A 16,583-nucleotide genomic window follows, 5' to 3' on the forward strand; every position below is an offset into this window, starting at 1 on the left:
AATTTTTCTGCTCACAGTTTTTCAATCAAAATCTTTCAACAAAACATATTTGTTACTAAAACTCATGTAAGTGCTTCTCGGCAACCTAAATATCAGGTGATATTTTTTAATCTTTAATATTTAAGTTATATCCTAAAGTTAAGCTCTTAAATCAATTGAGGTCTGGGATCTTCAAATACACAAAACCAACCATTAGTGTTTTGCTGGCAAAGGGATTCTGAGTCAAGTTTACTATACATTGTAGCCAACCTGAGTCACATTCTTTTTTAAATTTACGGTTATAATGCAGGTTAGTGTTTACCATTTGGGTAAAGAAATCTCTACCTATTCTTTCAGTTAGGTCACAAGCATTTCTGGGCAGGGCAACTAAGAGCAATATAAAAATACAGATATCCCCTTAAAAATGAAAATTAATGTAATGTTCATTGGAAAAAAAGCTAACAAAAATCTTGGGAGAGATTTGTATAGAAATAACAAGGTTGTATTTGAAAAGAACTTGCTATTATGTTCAAAAAGCCTCTACTGTAAGCCAAAGTGAACCTTGATGATTCTCTGACTGCTTTAAAAAAGCAAACTACTCCTCATAATTCTCATTGAGTTGTATGTATTGATATTTGTCATTCAGATGCTTGCATATTCTTATAACCATTATTCTGAATTCTTTCTTTGACAAATTACTTGCTTCTATTTCATTTAACCCCTTTTTCTGGTGATTCCTCTTTTTCTTTCTTTTAGTTCTCATATCTTTCCTTAAATGCTATCCTGCTACCTCCAACCCCTGATAGCCTGACCCATAGATGGAAAACTCCTCTACTAGACCTCTCTTCAGCACAACTGAGGGAGCAGGACATTTTCCAATGAGCTAAGATAAAACAAATAAGCAAAAAAAGATGTTTTAAAACACCCACAATCGGATAACAATTGTTGACATAATGATATGCAGATTTCAGATCACTAGGTAGTTAGGTCCAATAACAGCCAGACAGAAAGACACCTACCACCTTGCAACCAGAGCTTGTCTTTGGAATTTGAGAAATTAAACCAAATTGTGAAGGTTAAATCAACTTGCATGTGAAGCACTTATAGGTATTAGCTATTTCTTCCATAATTAATCAATTTTAAGATATATATGGTTCATATTTCAAAATCTCTGAAATTAGAAATCATTCTCCATAGATGGCATATCAGAGTTGATTTGCCATTTTTTTCTCCTTAACCATGAGAAAACATACTGTAGGATCTCACAAAGAACTGTGAATTGAATTGGATTCAGTGACACGATATTATTATATGTTTAAAAATAATTAGGCTAAACAAATATTGTATTTCTCTCTTTATTAAATACACCTTTCATCCAGGCACTTAAATAATAAACTTCAATATTACTGTTTACCTCTTTTTTTCATATCAACCTTGATATGCAATCAATTTCCACCTACACAATAAAGCTTTCCTTTGTACTGCCACTTGAATTACTAAGCATGATTGTATATTCACAGAAAATATCCCAATGTCATTCCCTAACTACCTTTTAAGTAACTTTCTAATATGTATATCTACCTCCAATGAGAATAGAATATCTATCTATTCTCTACTCCAACTTACCCTATATGTAAAAATGAGATTCAATTTTCTAAACATAGAGGCAAGGATACATTTCTATTCAATGTGCTTCTTGAATTCCCATTTCATAGTGTGTTCAGTGCAAACACTTGGAATTAGAGGCTTTCAAAATAAAGCCTCAGCTACCCTTGCTGCCCTTAAGTGCCACTCCACTACAGCGACGGCAAACTGAACCACTAATCACTGGCTTACATGTTCCATCACTGAGGCATTTTCCTCTTGCTTCCATCTCTCTCTCTTTAAACAGTCTTCTCTGCAGTTCCACTTACAGGAATTCTCCTTTCCAGACCCACCTCCAGGTCACATGGGACTAAAGTTGCTTTTGTTTCCTAAAACCCAAAAGAGTCTTGTATATCATAGTTTCAATGTAGTTTGCCTTAGTTAATAATTAAAGGAATATGTATTTCATACCCTCTACTAAAATACTCCAGAACATTAAAAAAATCTTTTTTATGTATTGCAATATCAATATATAAAAATGCCTAGTAAATATGTCTAATTATTTTGAAGTAATTCTTGAAATGTAATATTAATTTGAGATAATTATACAGTAATTGTGGGTTGAAAAGCTATTATGATAACTTTTGTGATTGTATCAGTCTTGCTAATAAGAATGATCAGCAAAATGTCTACATTGAGTTCTAGTCACATGATGATTCACCTTTTTGCAAGGGACTTCTAGTGTTTTAATTTTTTGATAAGTGCCCCTGGGCAATCCCCACCTCTACATATGGCTTTTAGAATGAAGCACAAATGTATTAATATTATGTAACAAATGAAGTAGAGTTCACCAATAATTGGTCCTACTGTATGGAGAGTGGTACATTCTTACAATATATTTAGAAAGTACTTGTTCTCTTTTCTCCTATTTTTGACAATTGTATCTTCTTAACACATTAACTAATATATAAACCTCATCCATCATGCCATTGTAATACTGAGTCTCAAATTATTCCCTGTCTTTTTTTTTAATAACAGTTGACTAAAATAGCTGGGCTGAACTGCAACTTTGCAAATAATAATAATAATAATAATAATAATAATAATAATGCCATCACATTGGTAGAAAATATGAAGCTTGGAATTCAGTCCTGCCTACCAGTTCATAAGTCCATACAATTGTTGATAATCAAATACTATAAAGAAAATGTAAAAGAACACTCTCAATAAATTCAACTGTGCTATGAGCACTCTTAGGCAGCAAAGATAAAAAAGAGAAATTAAATTATCATGCCTTAAAAGATTTCTTAGTTCTGGATTTATACACTAATACTGTTAAATTCCCTCAGCAAGCATTTCTTTAGCTTCTGAAATATTTTTATTTCCAGATTCAATGTTAAGGAGAAGAGCATATGAACATATTAAGTTAAAATACTCTGTAAGGATAAATATAGAATTATTTTGAATTTTGTTTTAATAAGCAGTGGAAAATAATACTAACTTTTTAAAACATACAAACTGATTTATATGCTATAATAAATTTATACATGGTAAGTGCCATTATGATAAATATTATAAAATCTTTAATGTATACTTTATTACATAATGTGTTGTGTGACTCTCTGACAGATGTAACTCATCTAGGCAAGCATTTACTAAGCTGTTATTTCCTACATTTTAATCCCAACTGAAGAATGGAAAAGAACTGTCCCTACCCAGTGACATTAGTATTATAGTTTTCAAAAGTACGGATTTTGCCATACACAATCTTTGTGTTCTATTTTTTTCTCATTTATAATACAAGGAGAATAATAGCATTTACATAATGAAGTTTTCCTATGGATAAATACATTACTATAAATTGCCTAGAGTGTATCTGGTATAGACTAAATACTATGTAATCTATCTATATAAAAGCCAAGCATCCAGAATGACAGAACAACTAGACCAACTGGTTGCTATGACATGTGCTGCAGTGGCCAACCAGCCTGATCAGGGCCCCCAGTCACCTCCCCCAACCTTCCACAGACCCTCACCCTGGCCGGCCTGACCCCAGATAGGTCCTCCTCACCCCAATTGGGGGCAGGGCTGGCTGGCCAACCACTTGCAGACCCTCCCTCTCACTGGCCTGGCCAACCACTTGCAGACCCTCCATCTTAATGGCCTGGCCCCAACTGTAGTGGGACCCCAGCTGTGCATGAATTCATGCACTAGGCCTCTAATCCTATATAATAAAAGCATAGTATACAAATTGTCCCCTCGACCAGGAGTTCAATCTGGGAATGGGCCAGCCTGAGGAAGAGAGGGAGGCTCTGACAGGCAGCCGGCAGAAGCTAGGGACCCTACCAGTGCACAAAATTTCATGCACTGGGCCTCTAGTATATTAATAAAAAAGGAAAATACAATAAAAACAATTCTTGAATCAGTACTAGATTTTTTTTTTCTGTAAAAACCTAAATAAACATTTAGGGACAATTTTTTAAAAAAAAATTAAAACATTCTCTGTATATCTGACAAGCTGTATACAAAACATAAAAATTAATTTTCATTAGTAATGGGCTTGTTTAATTTTACTTTCCTTTTTATGCCCATCTATTTAAATTTGCTATGTTTTTTATACTCCTATAAAATGTATTATACTTTTTAATATAAGTTGATACCATTCATAGAATCATAGAATTTCACAATTTAGAGTCACCATAGAAGTCATCCAACTGAACTCACACATTTTGCAGATATGAACTCTGGTTTCAAACATGCAAATTATTTAAAATAACATGGCAAATTTTGGCAGATTTGGGATAAGAATGATGATCTCCTAAATTCCATTTTACGTTACAGTCCCACATTACAATTCAGCTTAATCTGAATAACAAAACCAATCAGAAATATACCTTAAGGGTGATTAAAAATTATCTAAATGGTTCTCACCACAAATTCTCTTGTGAAAAGAAGGATTATTGTAATATGGCCAGGTCCCAACTTCTCACATGTAACATGCCACACGCCATAGCTCCTATGTGGGACAATACCCACATGCCAATGACAGGTGGCCCTTAGGCAGATCCCTTTGCTCTGCAAACTGGCACCTGGTCTTGGTTCTGCTCTCACACAACACAAGATCTGCCAGTTAAGGGGCAGGAAAGCATCTTTGACTTCAAGGTATTTCCTATTCCAAGTGTGTCCCAGCTTGTTAGCTGACCACTGGCCAGAACCAAAATTGGATGCCAGTTCCCGAATTGTTTCTGAGCTGAGATTCTCAACAGATGGGCCAGTATGGTCACAGGACAAGGCAACTTGCACTCCCCATGCTAGGTGGCAATTAGTTTTGTGTTAATAGCAACTATTAGCACCTATTTGATGAAAACATAGAATAAAGCACCACTTTGGCATCCTTCTAAAAGTTGCTAATTAATCTTGTTTGTAAACAAAATCTATATCTTCTGCCTCCAACACAGTAACTTTGACCTGATTCAATTTTAGATTTTCAAAATGCCAAGCCAGTTTGTGTGGCTTATGAAAGTGGTCTAAAAATTACTCTTAACAATAATGCTATAATAGTATGCTTGTAAAGGTAGTCATTCATGACTGATTACCTATTTTTTTTAAATCCTCATCCGAGAATATGTTTTTATTGATGTTTAGAGAAAGGAAGGGGAAGGGAGAGAGGGGGTGGGGAGGGGGAGAAAGAAAGAGGCATCATTCAGCTGCCTCCTGAATGTGCCCTGACTGGGGATCAAACCCACAACATGGTATGTTCCCTGGAGGAGAATCGAACTCACAACCTTCAGGTATATGGGTCTACATTCCAACCAACCAGCCACCAGGCCAGGGATGATTATCTCAAATTTTATCTAAAATATAAAATTTCTAAGTAGCTCAAGTCTATAAGTAATAATATAATGTAATTAGGAAGCCCATTAGTTTCAAATGCAAGTTTCATGGTGGACAGGTTCTAAATAAAGTCCTGACCCAGAATGTATTAAGGTATGACTATGGAAACTTCTTTAAGCTTCTGTTTCCATATCCCTTAAATCAGACTAATATTATGCTAGAACACTATTCTTTAAAATAAAGGAATTAATGTATCCAAAAAGCATTTAGAAGAGTGCATGGCAAAATAAATCCGGCAAAAACTGCTTGATATTATCATTACATAATCTTCTTATAAAAGCAGTGGTTTGCTTATTACCAGCAGACAAACAATGCATTATAATGTGTGAAATTTGAGGGTCCCAGCCCAGACGTCTTTTTGCACTGGGGCTGGGATACAATATCTGGATCATGGACAATCTCACAGAAGTGGGAAAATAGGTGTTAACTCCCAGGCTTGGCAAACTGTGTCGTAAAATTTATAAATAAATCTAAGTGATTAAAAAAAAAGTTATATTTATTAAATAAATTTCTTTGGAAATCAGTTGGCAAAAAATAGTATCCATAAAAACTGTATGCTCTATATTTTTCAGCCTATATATATATATATATATATATATATATATATATATATATATATTACATGCCATCAGCCAGTTAAATTTATAAAACTGGAACACCTATTATGCGCATCCATCTTAAAGTGTTTATAGTGCTTTGAATTAGTTATATCATTTTAATAACCCTTTGAGTTACAATAGATGGCATAATTATTCACCCTGTACAAATGTGTCAGAACATAGGTTAATCACTAGTCCTGTCGCATCAACAGGATGTAAAACATGAAAGGCTTAAACAGCTTCTCCAAGGTTATACTCCTAGAGAGTGGTAGAGAAATTTGTCAAACATCATTTCCAGAAAATGGGAGTGTAACTAAAAGGATAAATGATCAAAAAGTGTCAAAACAAGGTTAAATCTAACATTCCTGGCAATGGCCTAAATAGTCTTTATGTTAGTAATAGTTATATGTACACATCTCACAGCAATTGTCCAGGCAGGTCTATATTTTTCCAGACAGAAATGGCTGACATTGGTATCACAGAAAAATCATGGAATATTCAGTAACTTTTTTCTTTATATGTCTGAATCTTAAGGACTGATCCAATTTTCAGATGTCACATATACTATATATATAGTGCATTTCACTTGCTCTCAGTTATTTTTTTCTCCTTCATTTTCAAAACCCATTTTAATTGACCAATCTCGACCAGCCAACCTAATCAGCATGGTTATTTATCAGGAGCCCAAATTACCACATGTCCTTGAAGCCCACACTGTGTGTGGGGAAGCTGATGGCCTCCGCAGGGCGGCAGAGCACCTGTTCAGCATTTCTGCATCCCAGAAGCACAGGCTCTAAACAATGGAGCTTCCAGTCAATTAACACAAGAACATTCTCCAGGGCAAAGAGCCACTTAGGATAAAAAAGGGAATTCTAAGTGGTTCTATTCAGTTCCTTTTCTTAAGGATCATGTATTTAGGTGAATCTCACATTTCATTCAACTAAGAACTCTAAAAAATCTCCCTTAAAATAGACTTGTACTTTAGAAAAAGGAATTACCAGTTGGTCCAAGAAAATTGGTAGAATTTTACACTATATATCTTGAAATTCTTATTCTCCAGTTTCTTTTATATTTTTATGAAATATTCATGAATTATATTCACTGTGTGTAAGCCATCTATTGCATTCAGAATTTGCAGGCATATGTAGGAATGTAAATGGCATATTTTATTTCCTTTTTTCTCTGACAAGCTATTATGAACATTCCTTTCTGTACTCAAAATCCTTACTAAGGAAGTTGGTATCAATTTAGAATTAGTTTAGAACTTAAATAAAAATGATATAAGAAATATCATGTAACTAACTAGTCATGATATATTGAAAAAATCACATGATTGATGAAGATTGTTAAATTTCCTGTCTACAGGCTTTTAAAAGACTGCTAATAATTAACTAAAATGCAAACTGCACTGACAAGCCCAAATAAGAAACTGCAATTAGATTGATCTCACCACTTCTCACCTATATTCTGAGATGGGAAATTATTATTCTCTTTCTTAATATTAGCCTGAATAGAATATTATAGTATTGCTCTATTTCAATTTTATTTATTTTTAATATATTTCACTGATTCTTTATAGAGAGGAAGTCAGAAGGATAGAGAGTTAGAAACATCCATGAGCTGCCTCCTGCACACCCCCTACTGGGGATGTGCCCACAACCAAGATACATGCCCTTGACCAAAATTGAACCTGGGACCTTCAGTCTGCAGGCCAATGCTCTATCCATTGAGTCAAACTGGTTTCAGCTTCAATTTTATTTTTATTTATTTGGTTGTAAGTTTATTGCATTTTGTTTCCCTTATCTCAATACAATATGGTATTTTCCATACAGCTTCAGCACATCTGTGTGTATATATGTATGTATTTTTTATTTTGGTATAACAATACTATACAAGATCCCTATGTTATCATGGGACATGGCATAAGATGGTAATTTGCACCAGTTATTAAACATTCTGGTAACTTCTTTTAAATGAAACACTATATGAAAAGATGTGCTTAATCATCATAAGAGTATTAATTAGCAAAAAGCATTAAGTTTGCTTGAAAAAGAAAGACTTGACACCCAAGGAAGAAACTAGGATTACTTCAGTTTTGACTTTCTGCAATGTATTCAGTATGTAAATATTTTTATTCATCACCCAATCTGATACTTAGAAATCTGGAAAAAAGATACTGATACTTAACACAGTCATAAAAAGAAATATTTTTTTCTTTCTGAAAAACCTTTAAAAGTTTCTGTAAACAATTAATATTTTAAGATAACATATATGAAATGAAGGCTCCTTACTATTTTGTCCCTTTGTCATATGCTTATTAATTCCAAATAAATAATAAATTTTCCTGGTTGGTCATCAGGATTATTGTTAGCCTTGGTAACTAATACTCGTCCCACTTTACCGAAATATCCATCTAATCAAAAAACTGTCTTTAATATTAATAATCTAAGGTATGTAATAATGTCATTAAAGATAGTTAATGAGAAAGGTTAAGAGCTTAAGATTAAATTAAAGAGGCACATGGGTATTACTTTAAAAAACTATTTTTGTGGATAAGGAAAAAAAATATTCTCTTAATTCAACTCTGGTTACTAAAATGTTGGCACAAATAACTTCTGTATTGAAGGTTTAAATAGCTATCACAGCATTTCATATATTTAAACTTGAATTGAAAAGCTTTTCTTGTCTCCAAAAGAAAAATAGTCACATATTACTTACATAGTAATTATAGGCTATGCAGCTGCCCTACAAAGCTTTACTATAAATGTGTTAAGCATGAACCACTACACAAACCTTATTCAAATTGCTTTAAATGTTATGCCAAAGAAATGTCAGCCTCCACACCACTCCACTACAATTGCTTACACAAGAACAATGGCCATCTCCCTAGTCTGAAATCTAAATAATGTAATAGAACCAATGTTGCTCATTTAGGCTATGCTTGGTTAAAAGTCATTACTGTTATTCCCCACCAGTAAAGAGGTCTTTTACCCTTCCTTATGCATTAGTGAAGCTTATGCTAATGCATCCAAATGTAAGAAAGAATAAACTCCTCTGACATAGCATTTAAAGATTGAGAATTCTAGGAAACGTACATGCCATCTATCATGATAAAAATACTAACCTTAATTTCTATATCTCACTGATCCTTGCTTTAAGCCCTTCTAAAATACAATTTAAAGCTTACACAGTATTTCCATTTGCATATTACTTCAAAAATATTTATCTGGTCACATGAAACTCTGTAATGCTCTTTTACCAATAACACAAGATTGAAGAGGCTGAACCTATGAAAAGGTTTTAAAGGGAGTAGCAGAGGTAAGATTTCTCAAAGTTTCAACCTTATCTTTAGAGGACTATATATCACACATTCCAGACCTAGTTTTAATACTGTTGTTGATTTGTATGCATTATTTGAACTTCGTAGCAAATGAACTTGGCAAGGTTTTCCATAGCAACTAAAGTTGTCAGATTTATGACCTAACATCTAGAACAGTGATTTTCAACCTTTTTCATATCATGGCATACAAACTAATTACTAAAATTCTGTGGCACACCAAAGTAGATACTATATTTTTGCCTATATGACAAAAAAATAGGTATGATTTTGAATTTTTCACATAATCAGCCATTGTTGTGTTGGCTGTTGTCGATTTTTGTTTGACAATCTAAGGGGAAAGAGGTCAGTGGCTCTCACTAAACAGTCAGGTATTGCATGTTTTAAAAATCCTTGGGGCATATAGGTTGAAAATTGCTGACCTATAATTGATCAGGGAACAAATCAAACTGGGCTCAAATTTTAATGCAAAGACATATACCCATTAAAATGCAAACACATACACTGATTAAAATGCTAAATACTACTATTTCTATTTTTAAAGCTTTTGTTAACTGGATAATATTTAAGAATTATAAATTGTAGGATCACCATGTTGATATAATGTCACTCTTTATATCACATAAACCTGATATCAAGTGATGACATTCTCTTTGACTTTCTTCCTAAAATTCCACAAACCCAGCTTAATCATGAGAAAATACTAGGCAAATCCAAGTTTCTGGAATGTTCTACAGGATACCTGGCCAGTACACTTTAAGCCAGAAAAGGTCATAAAAACAAGGAAACACTGAGAACCAGAGGAAACTGGGAAAACATGCCAATTAAATGCCATAGCCTATGACATCCAACTAAACAAAATCTAGACTGAATTCTAGAACAGAAGGAAGACATTAATGAAACACTGGTGAAGCCAAAATAATGTAAAAAAAAACAAAAACAAAACCATAATATATATTAGCATTTGTTAATTGGGAGTTGGAAGAGTTTCATAGTAATTAATAATGTTAACAATAGGGGAAACTAGATATAGGGTATAAGGGAATTCTCTGTACTATCTTTTTAACTTTTCTACAAATCCAAAATTATTCCAAAGTGAAAGCATTTTTATTGTTATTTGTTAAGTCATTTTGAACAAAGCTATTTACTTCCAGTAAATAAAAGTTGACCTTTATTTAGCATAGATTAAATTTTTTTTATATAATTAATCTCTTAATCCTAAATCTTATATCACATCAGCATTTTAAAATTATACAATAAGTGCTCTCAAATGTGAGGAAAAGTACTGATTACATGTGGCGGACATACACAAACAACTAAACTCCACAAATGCTTAATCCTTTTTAACTTGCTCTTCCATTGATAAGGCTTGAGGAGCCTCACATTCACAGACTTCACTTGATAACAATCCTTTAAAATGAGATATCTGACAGCAAAGTGACAAAAGACACATAGAAGCAACTTTCCCTACTCTTTAGCTGAAAAATTAACTGAATTAAATATTTCACTTGTCTTATTCTCATAGTTTCCAAAGAACCTCTCATTATTTAAAATGTTTGGTTGATTTGAAGCTAGTGCTGTTGATGATATGACTTTAGAAAGTATAACATCATAGGCCTCGGGATATATGGCATTGAGATACTGAAATGAGTATATAAATTCGGAAAGTATTGATAGCAATGTCAGTGAAAATACACAAAAGGCAAATGACTTCCATAAAATCATGTTTAATTTAACTGAATGAAAACTAATTTATTGTTTTAGGGAAAATGTACCAAAAAAAAGCAGAGAGTGATATTTTATGATTATAGTAGATGTGATGGATTTAGTTTCAGAAGGTATGACTAAGAGAAAAGCAAAACAAATCTTAAAGCTAGACTTGCTCATTAAATAGAAAAGAAAAAAATGACTTATCTATGTACTAGTATATAAGAGCCTAAATGACTGGCCTACCAGCCAACCTTTTGACCATCCAAACAGTAGCTATGACATGCACTGATCACAAGGGGGCAGACACTCAATGCCAGAGCTGCCAAGTTGTGGTGACTTGGCAGCTGCAGTTCTCAGGTGACATATCCGGAACCAGAGAGGAGGGAGCCTGATTCCAGGTGTGTCACTCAAGCTCTCTCGCAATCTGGGACCCCTTGGGGGATGTTGGAGAGCTGTTCTCAGCCTGATCCCTGCAGGCCATGCTGAGAGACCCCACTGGTGCATGAATCCATGCACCAGGCTTCTTGTTTGATCATAAAAGGCAAAATATTGGAACAGTTTAGACAGAAATATTTAATAATATTTTATAAAATACTAGAGGCCGAGTACAGGAAATTGTGCACTTGGGGGAGGGGGTCCCTTAGCCCAAGCTGCATCTTCTAGCTGTCTGAAAACCTTCAGGGGATGTCCAACTGATGGCTTAGGCCCGCTCCCCTGAGCTGGCAGTAGGAAATCCTTAGCACTGCAGTGGAGGTTGAAGAGGTTTCCGCCACTGCCACTGCACTCACCAGCCGTGAGTCTGTTTTCTGGCTGAGCTGCATTCTCCCTGTGGGAGTACACTAACCACCAGGAGCAGCTCCTGTAGTGAGCATCTGCCTCTTGGTGGTCAGTGCACATCACAACAACCAGTCCTTCTGCCATTAGGTCAATTTGCATATTAGTCTTTTATTATATAGGATAACAAGAATTTTTAACTTAACCTAGAGTGGTGAAAGATTGGGCTTGGGGTTTACTGGTAGTAATAAGAATAAGATAGAAGAAATGGAGAAGAAATTCTCCATAATGATATGGTAAGTGAGAAAGTGACAGAGAGTTTTTAAGGGGAAAATTGCCTATGTGGACAGTGATGCTACCTACTTGCTGCCCCTTCAGAATGTGCTAAACAAGATATCTCCTTTACTCCAGACCTTACAGCCAGCTATATTTAGTAGCTTTTTGTTAGCGATGCTCTGGGCAGCAAAGGAAGGCAGCCAGTGTCCAGTGTGGGCTGCAGCATCAGGGCAACAGAGCAGCAGCTACAGGAAGCAACAGGAATGGTAGTCAATGGTGAGCAGTGATGGAATAGCAGACCTATCAGTGATCATGAAGAAATAAGTGTCTCAGGAGTCCTTGATATTCAAAGTAATAGATAAAGTGGAGAATCAGCCTGGAAGACTTAAGTGTATAAAATAGCAGCTATGTGGCTTGCATGTGTAAAAATCAGGTATGCTAAAATAATACACCAAAATTAAGAGTGTTTGGTGGTGCAATGGGTGTTTTTTCTAATTACTCACTGATTATCTAATAATTTTACATGCGTGTGATGTTTTTACCTTCCTCTTGGTAAGTCTGCATCATCCTTCTTCCACCGCACAGTTGGTTGAGGATCTCCTTGGACCTGACAACGAAATTCAACTGATTCTTCCTCCAGCACCACTTGGTTAATTGGTCTCCTGAGAAATGTGGGTCGTTCTTAGGAGAAAAAAAAAAGTAAAACAAAATAAATATACTGCATGTTATAAGTATATTCTGGAAAAAGCATAGAAAATTGTGAAAAATTATAGTTATTTTTGGTACATAGGTACTTAACTATATTTCAGCTATATACTTAGAAATACAATGTAATAGAATAAAATAAAATATTTTGAAATGCAGAAAGAGCTATGCTTTGTATATAAAAGCATAGAGCATTTAGGAAAAGATATCCCTTTGATTCTTCATTGAATTCCTGAACTAAATCATGTAGATCCTGTCATAAAAAATTTGGACATGGAATTTCACATAAATGAGAAAAGAGATAAAAATGATTTTTCAATTTATTAGGATGGCTCAGAATGGAAGACTGAAAGTTAAAACTAATGTAAAAAAAAAAAAAAAAGGAAAGGAAAGAAAAAGAAAACATATATTAATATCCCATCAGGAATGCTAGAGAAAACAAAAGAAGTTGTACTTATGCAAGTAAGTATATCTAAATTTCATCACTTAGGCCATCATTTATCATTAACTCAATACTTTACTGAATGTTTTCAATTCATGTATGGAAAGCTAAATGCCTGAGTTCTGTTTTTATTTAAATAAAATGTCTGTCAAACTGATTTTTAAAAATAAAAATTACTCGTTTTTAATTACTTTAAACTATTAACTGCCCTATATATTTTTAAGGCCATTTCTTCTATTTTCTCTTAAGTGTTCCCAAACTTTGTCCATTTTCTCTTAACTTTTATGTTTACTTGAGAATTCTGTTTTAGTGTTTTTGTCCTTTATTCCTTGGTTTTAAATATGTACTTAGCTCTATTAATGCATTCTATCACTCTTCTACATAAAGCTAGGAAAAAAATAATAGTTGTCCATAGAATCTTACCATGTAAGAGAAATATAAAACAAAAAGCTTCTCTGCACACTTCAATTCCTTGTCTAATTTCTTTCTTTTTTTATAACGGTTAAATTACAATTTAAATTTTATTAGCACACGATTCCAAATAACAGAAAAGTCCAAAATAGTGCAACTTATTAAAGTGAAGTCAAAGAAAAGAAAGATAAAATCCATAGGAAGTTGACACAATATATCTGGTCATATGGCCCCATTTAGTCAATTAGGACTTCAGTTTCAAATGCAATTTAAAAATGTGAATATATTGCTAAAATACTTAAACATATTTAAGAATATGTTTAAGTATTTTAGAATACTTAAGAATAATTTAAAGAAAATAAATCGCTTCAAATTACATGTTAAGAGAATAGAGTGGAAATACATGATTTTATTGAGTAAATATCCATATTCATGAAACAAATATATAATTCAAGACAATATTTTAATATACTTTAAAATTGATTTCTAGAGAGAAGAGGAAAGGGAGAAACATCAATGTGAGAAGAGAACATCTATCTACTACTGCGGATCAAGCACACAACCCAGGCATATGCACTAAATGGAATCCCACAGGCCATCCCTTGGTGCATGGGACGATACCCAACAAACTGAGCCACACTGGCCAGGGCAAGATCATATTTTATTGCAATAAAGTCAACCACCATTGGTATTCAGAAGGAAAGCAACTATATCACTCCACCATGAAGGTGATGAAGGTGACAGTCGGGACCAATTTTTTTTTTTTAATACAAACTTGCATATGCTCAATTATTTGCTTTTCAACACCCCAAACCCCAAGTCATAAAACAAGGTAAATAAGACTTTATCACAAAGAAGTTTTTTAATGCGTAATTTAGAAATGATCCATATAAAACGGGAAACAAAGATTACTTCTAATGATTGTAGGCAGTAAAATCAATTAACGGCTCAGTGTGCCCCTCAGCTGCAGAATAAATCTGCATGCTTGATGGAAAGAGTTAGTGCTATACTTTTGATCTCTGAACACTATGTGCTCCTAGCAACTATTTTCATACTGGCATAGTTAGTATTGAGCTATTGTTCCTGGAAGTAAATAGGCAATAAGATCAGTATCTCTCTATGAGTGCTTAGAATGTTAATAAAAATAAGTCATTAGCATAAAATGTGGAATTGACTCCCCCCCCTAATCATTTGGTATGTCCATCCAATTAATCTAAAAGCTGCAATTATCCAAGTTAAAGGAGAGCTAAGACACTGTTGTTTTTAATGGGGATATTTTACTATAGCCTGGCATATGTCTGAGCAAGTTAGAAGTCTTTTCCTCATCTACTCATTTATTCAGATCATATTAATACAGCTTCTCCTATGCCAGGCTTTGAGTTTGTTAGCTGGTGAACAACCAGCATTTTGGTAAAAAAAAAAAAAAAAAAAAAAAAAAGTGGTGGGAGATAAAGTTAGTCAAGACCATGAAGAACCTCATACACCATGTCAAGAAAATGAGTTTTCCCTAGAGGCTGATAGAGAACTGTTGAATGATCGTAAGTAAGGAAGCAACATCTGTAATAATAAAAGTGTAATATGCTAATGAGACTGGACAGCAGAATGACCTTCCAGATATCATTCTTGACATCCTTCCAGATGAAGCTGTTGAGGTGGGGGCCAAGGCAGAGGTGGTTAGGGGCAATCAGGCAGGCAGGGGAGCAGTTAGGGGCATCAGGCAGGCAGGTGAGTTATCAGGGGCAATGAGGCAGGCAGGCAGAATGGTTAGGGGTGATCAGGCATGCAGGCTAGCAGTTAGGAGCCAGCATTCCTGGATTGCAAAAGAGTGCTGAGGGACCCCCCACCCCCACCCCCCACACACACACACTCTGTGCATGAATTATGCGCACAGGGCCTCTAGTTTTTAATAAGCTTATGAAAAAAAGGTCTTATTGACAGATCTGAGAAAATGAATTAGAAGTGAAACATGAAGCAGTAAATTAGGTCAAACTATCATTGTAAAACTTGTTTCCATTTAAACTGACACAGTGTTTCTAAGGATATGGAAAAGGGGATAGAATAAAGAAATATCATAACTGAGCAATCAGTCAGAAGTAGATTCTGAATAAGCAAGGTCTAGAAAGATTCTCAAGTTTCTATTTAGCAATTGGCACAAACTTTCAGATAAAGTATGGATATGGTATGTGTGTATGTTCATGTATGTGTGTGCAGATCCTTTCTTGCAGAAATAGTAAATATGACAAAAATAAACCTTTTATGCTTAAGCCATTGTTACTCAGGTTTTTATACTTGATATCAAATTCACTCTTAATAAAATAAAGGAGACTTCTTATATAATACAAGGGGAGAGAAAAATATGATCCTTTTTGTAGGTATAGAAAAGTTCTTAGATTAAAAAAATCTAAATAAAGATAAAATCTAAAGAAACTTCTTAAGCATGATGAAGATATTTTATCAGAAATTAAATGCAAAACTATTTTTAAAGCAATATACTAAAGTTATCCCTATGAAAATCAGGAACAAGATAGACATAACTAATAAATAAGAAAAAAGAAGGGGAGTATGCATATTGCAGAAGAATCAAAATAATCTCTTGCCAACAGTACAAACACAGAACAATAACTTGATAATTGATAAATGCAACAAAAAATAAGAACTACATATAATCATTGTTACAGACTTGGAAAATGGAAGATTTTAGGATAAACTGTGTCAAATTCATACATTAAAAACACTAGTAAATCATTGTAATGTTAAAGCTATCTATCTCATTATCTCATGAAATATTTTCATGGCATGATGCTGACTATAAAGTAAGTTGCATAACTTGTTTGTGAAACTGGTTCCATTAAAATACACATGCAGCCTTAGC

At 34.0% G+C, this 16,583-nt stretch overlaps 1 protein-coding gene across 17 annotated transcripts in view; it reads right to left on the reverse strand.

The window, feature by feature from the left end:
• ROBO2 (roundabout guidance receptor 2) overlaps positions 1-16,583 on the reverse strand; it is a 655,712-nt gene that overhangs the window by 154,385 nt on the left and 484,744 nt on the right. For all 17 annotated transcript variants that reach the window (XM_084875913.1, XM_084875907.1, XM_084875905.1 and 14 more), the window contains exon 5: positions 12,696-12,834. In XM_084875913.1, coding sequence (XP_084732039.1) covers positions 12,696-12,834 — 139 coding nt within the window. The remainder of the gene's footprint in view (positions 1-12,695; positions 12,835-16,583) is intronic.

This window comes from Pipistrellus hanaki (genome assembly GCF_964339955.1).
Source record: "Pipistrellus hanaki genome assembly, chromosome: 2".
Classification (NCBI taxonomy): Eukaryota; Metazoa; Chordata; class Mammalia; order Chiroptera; family Vespertilionidae; genus Pipistrellus; species Pipistrellus hanaki.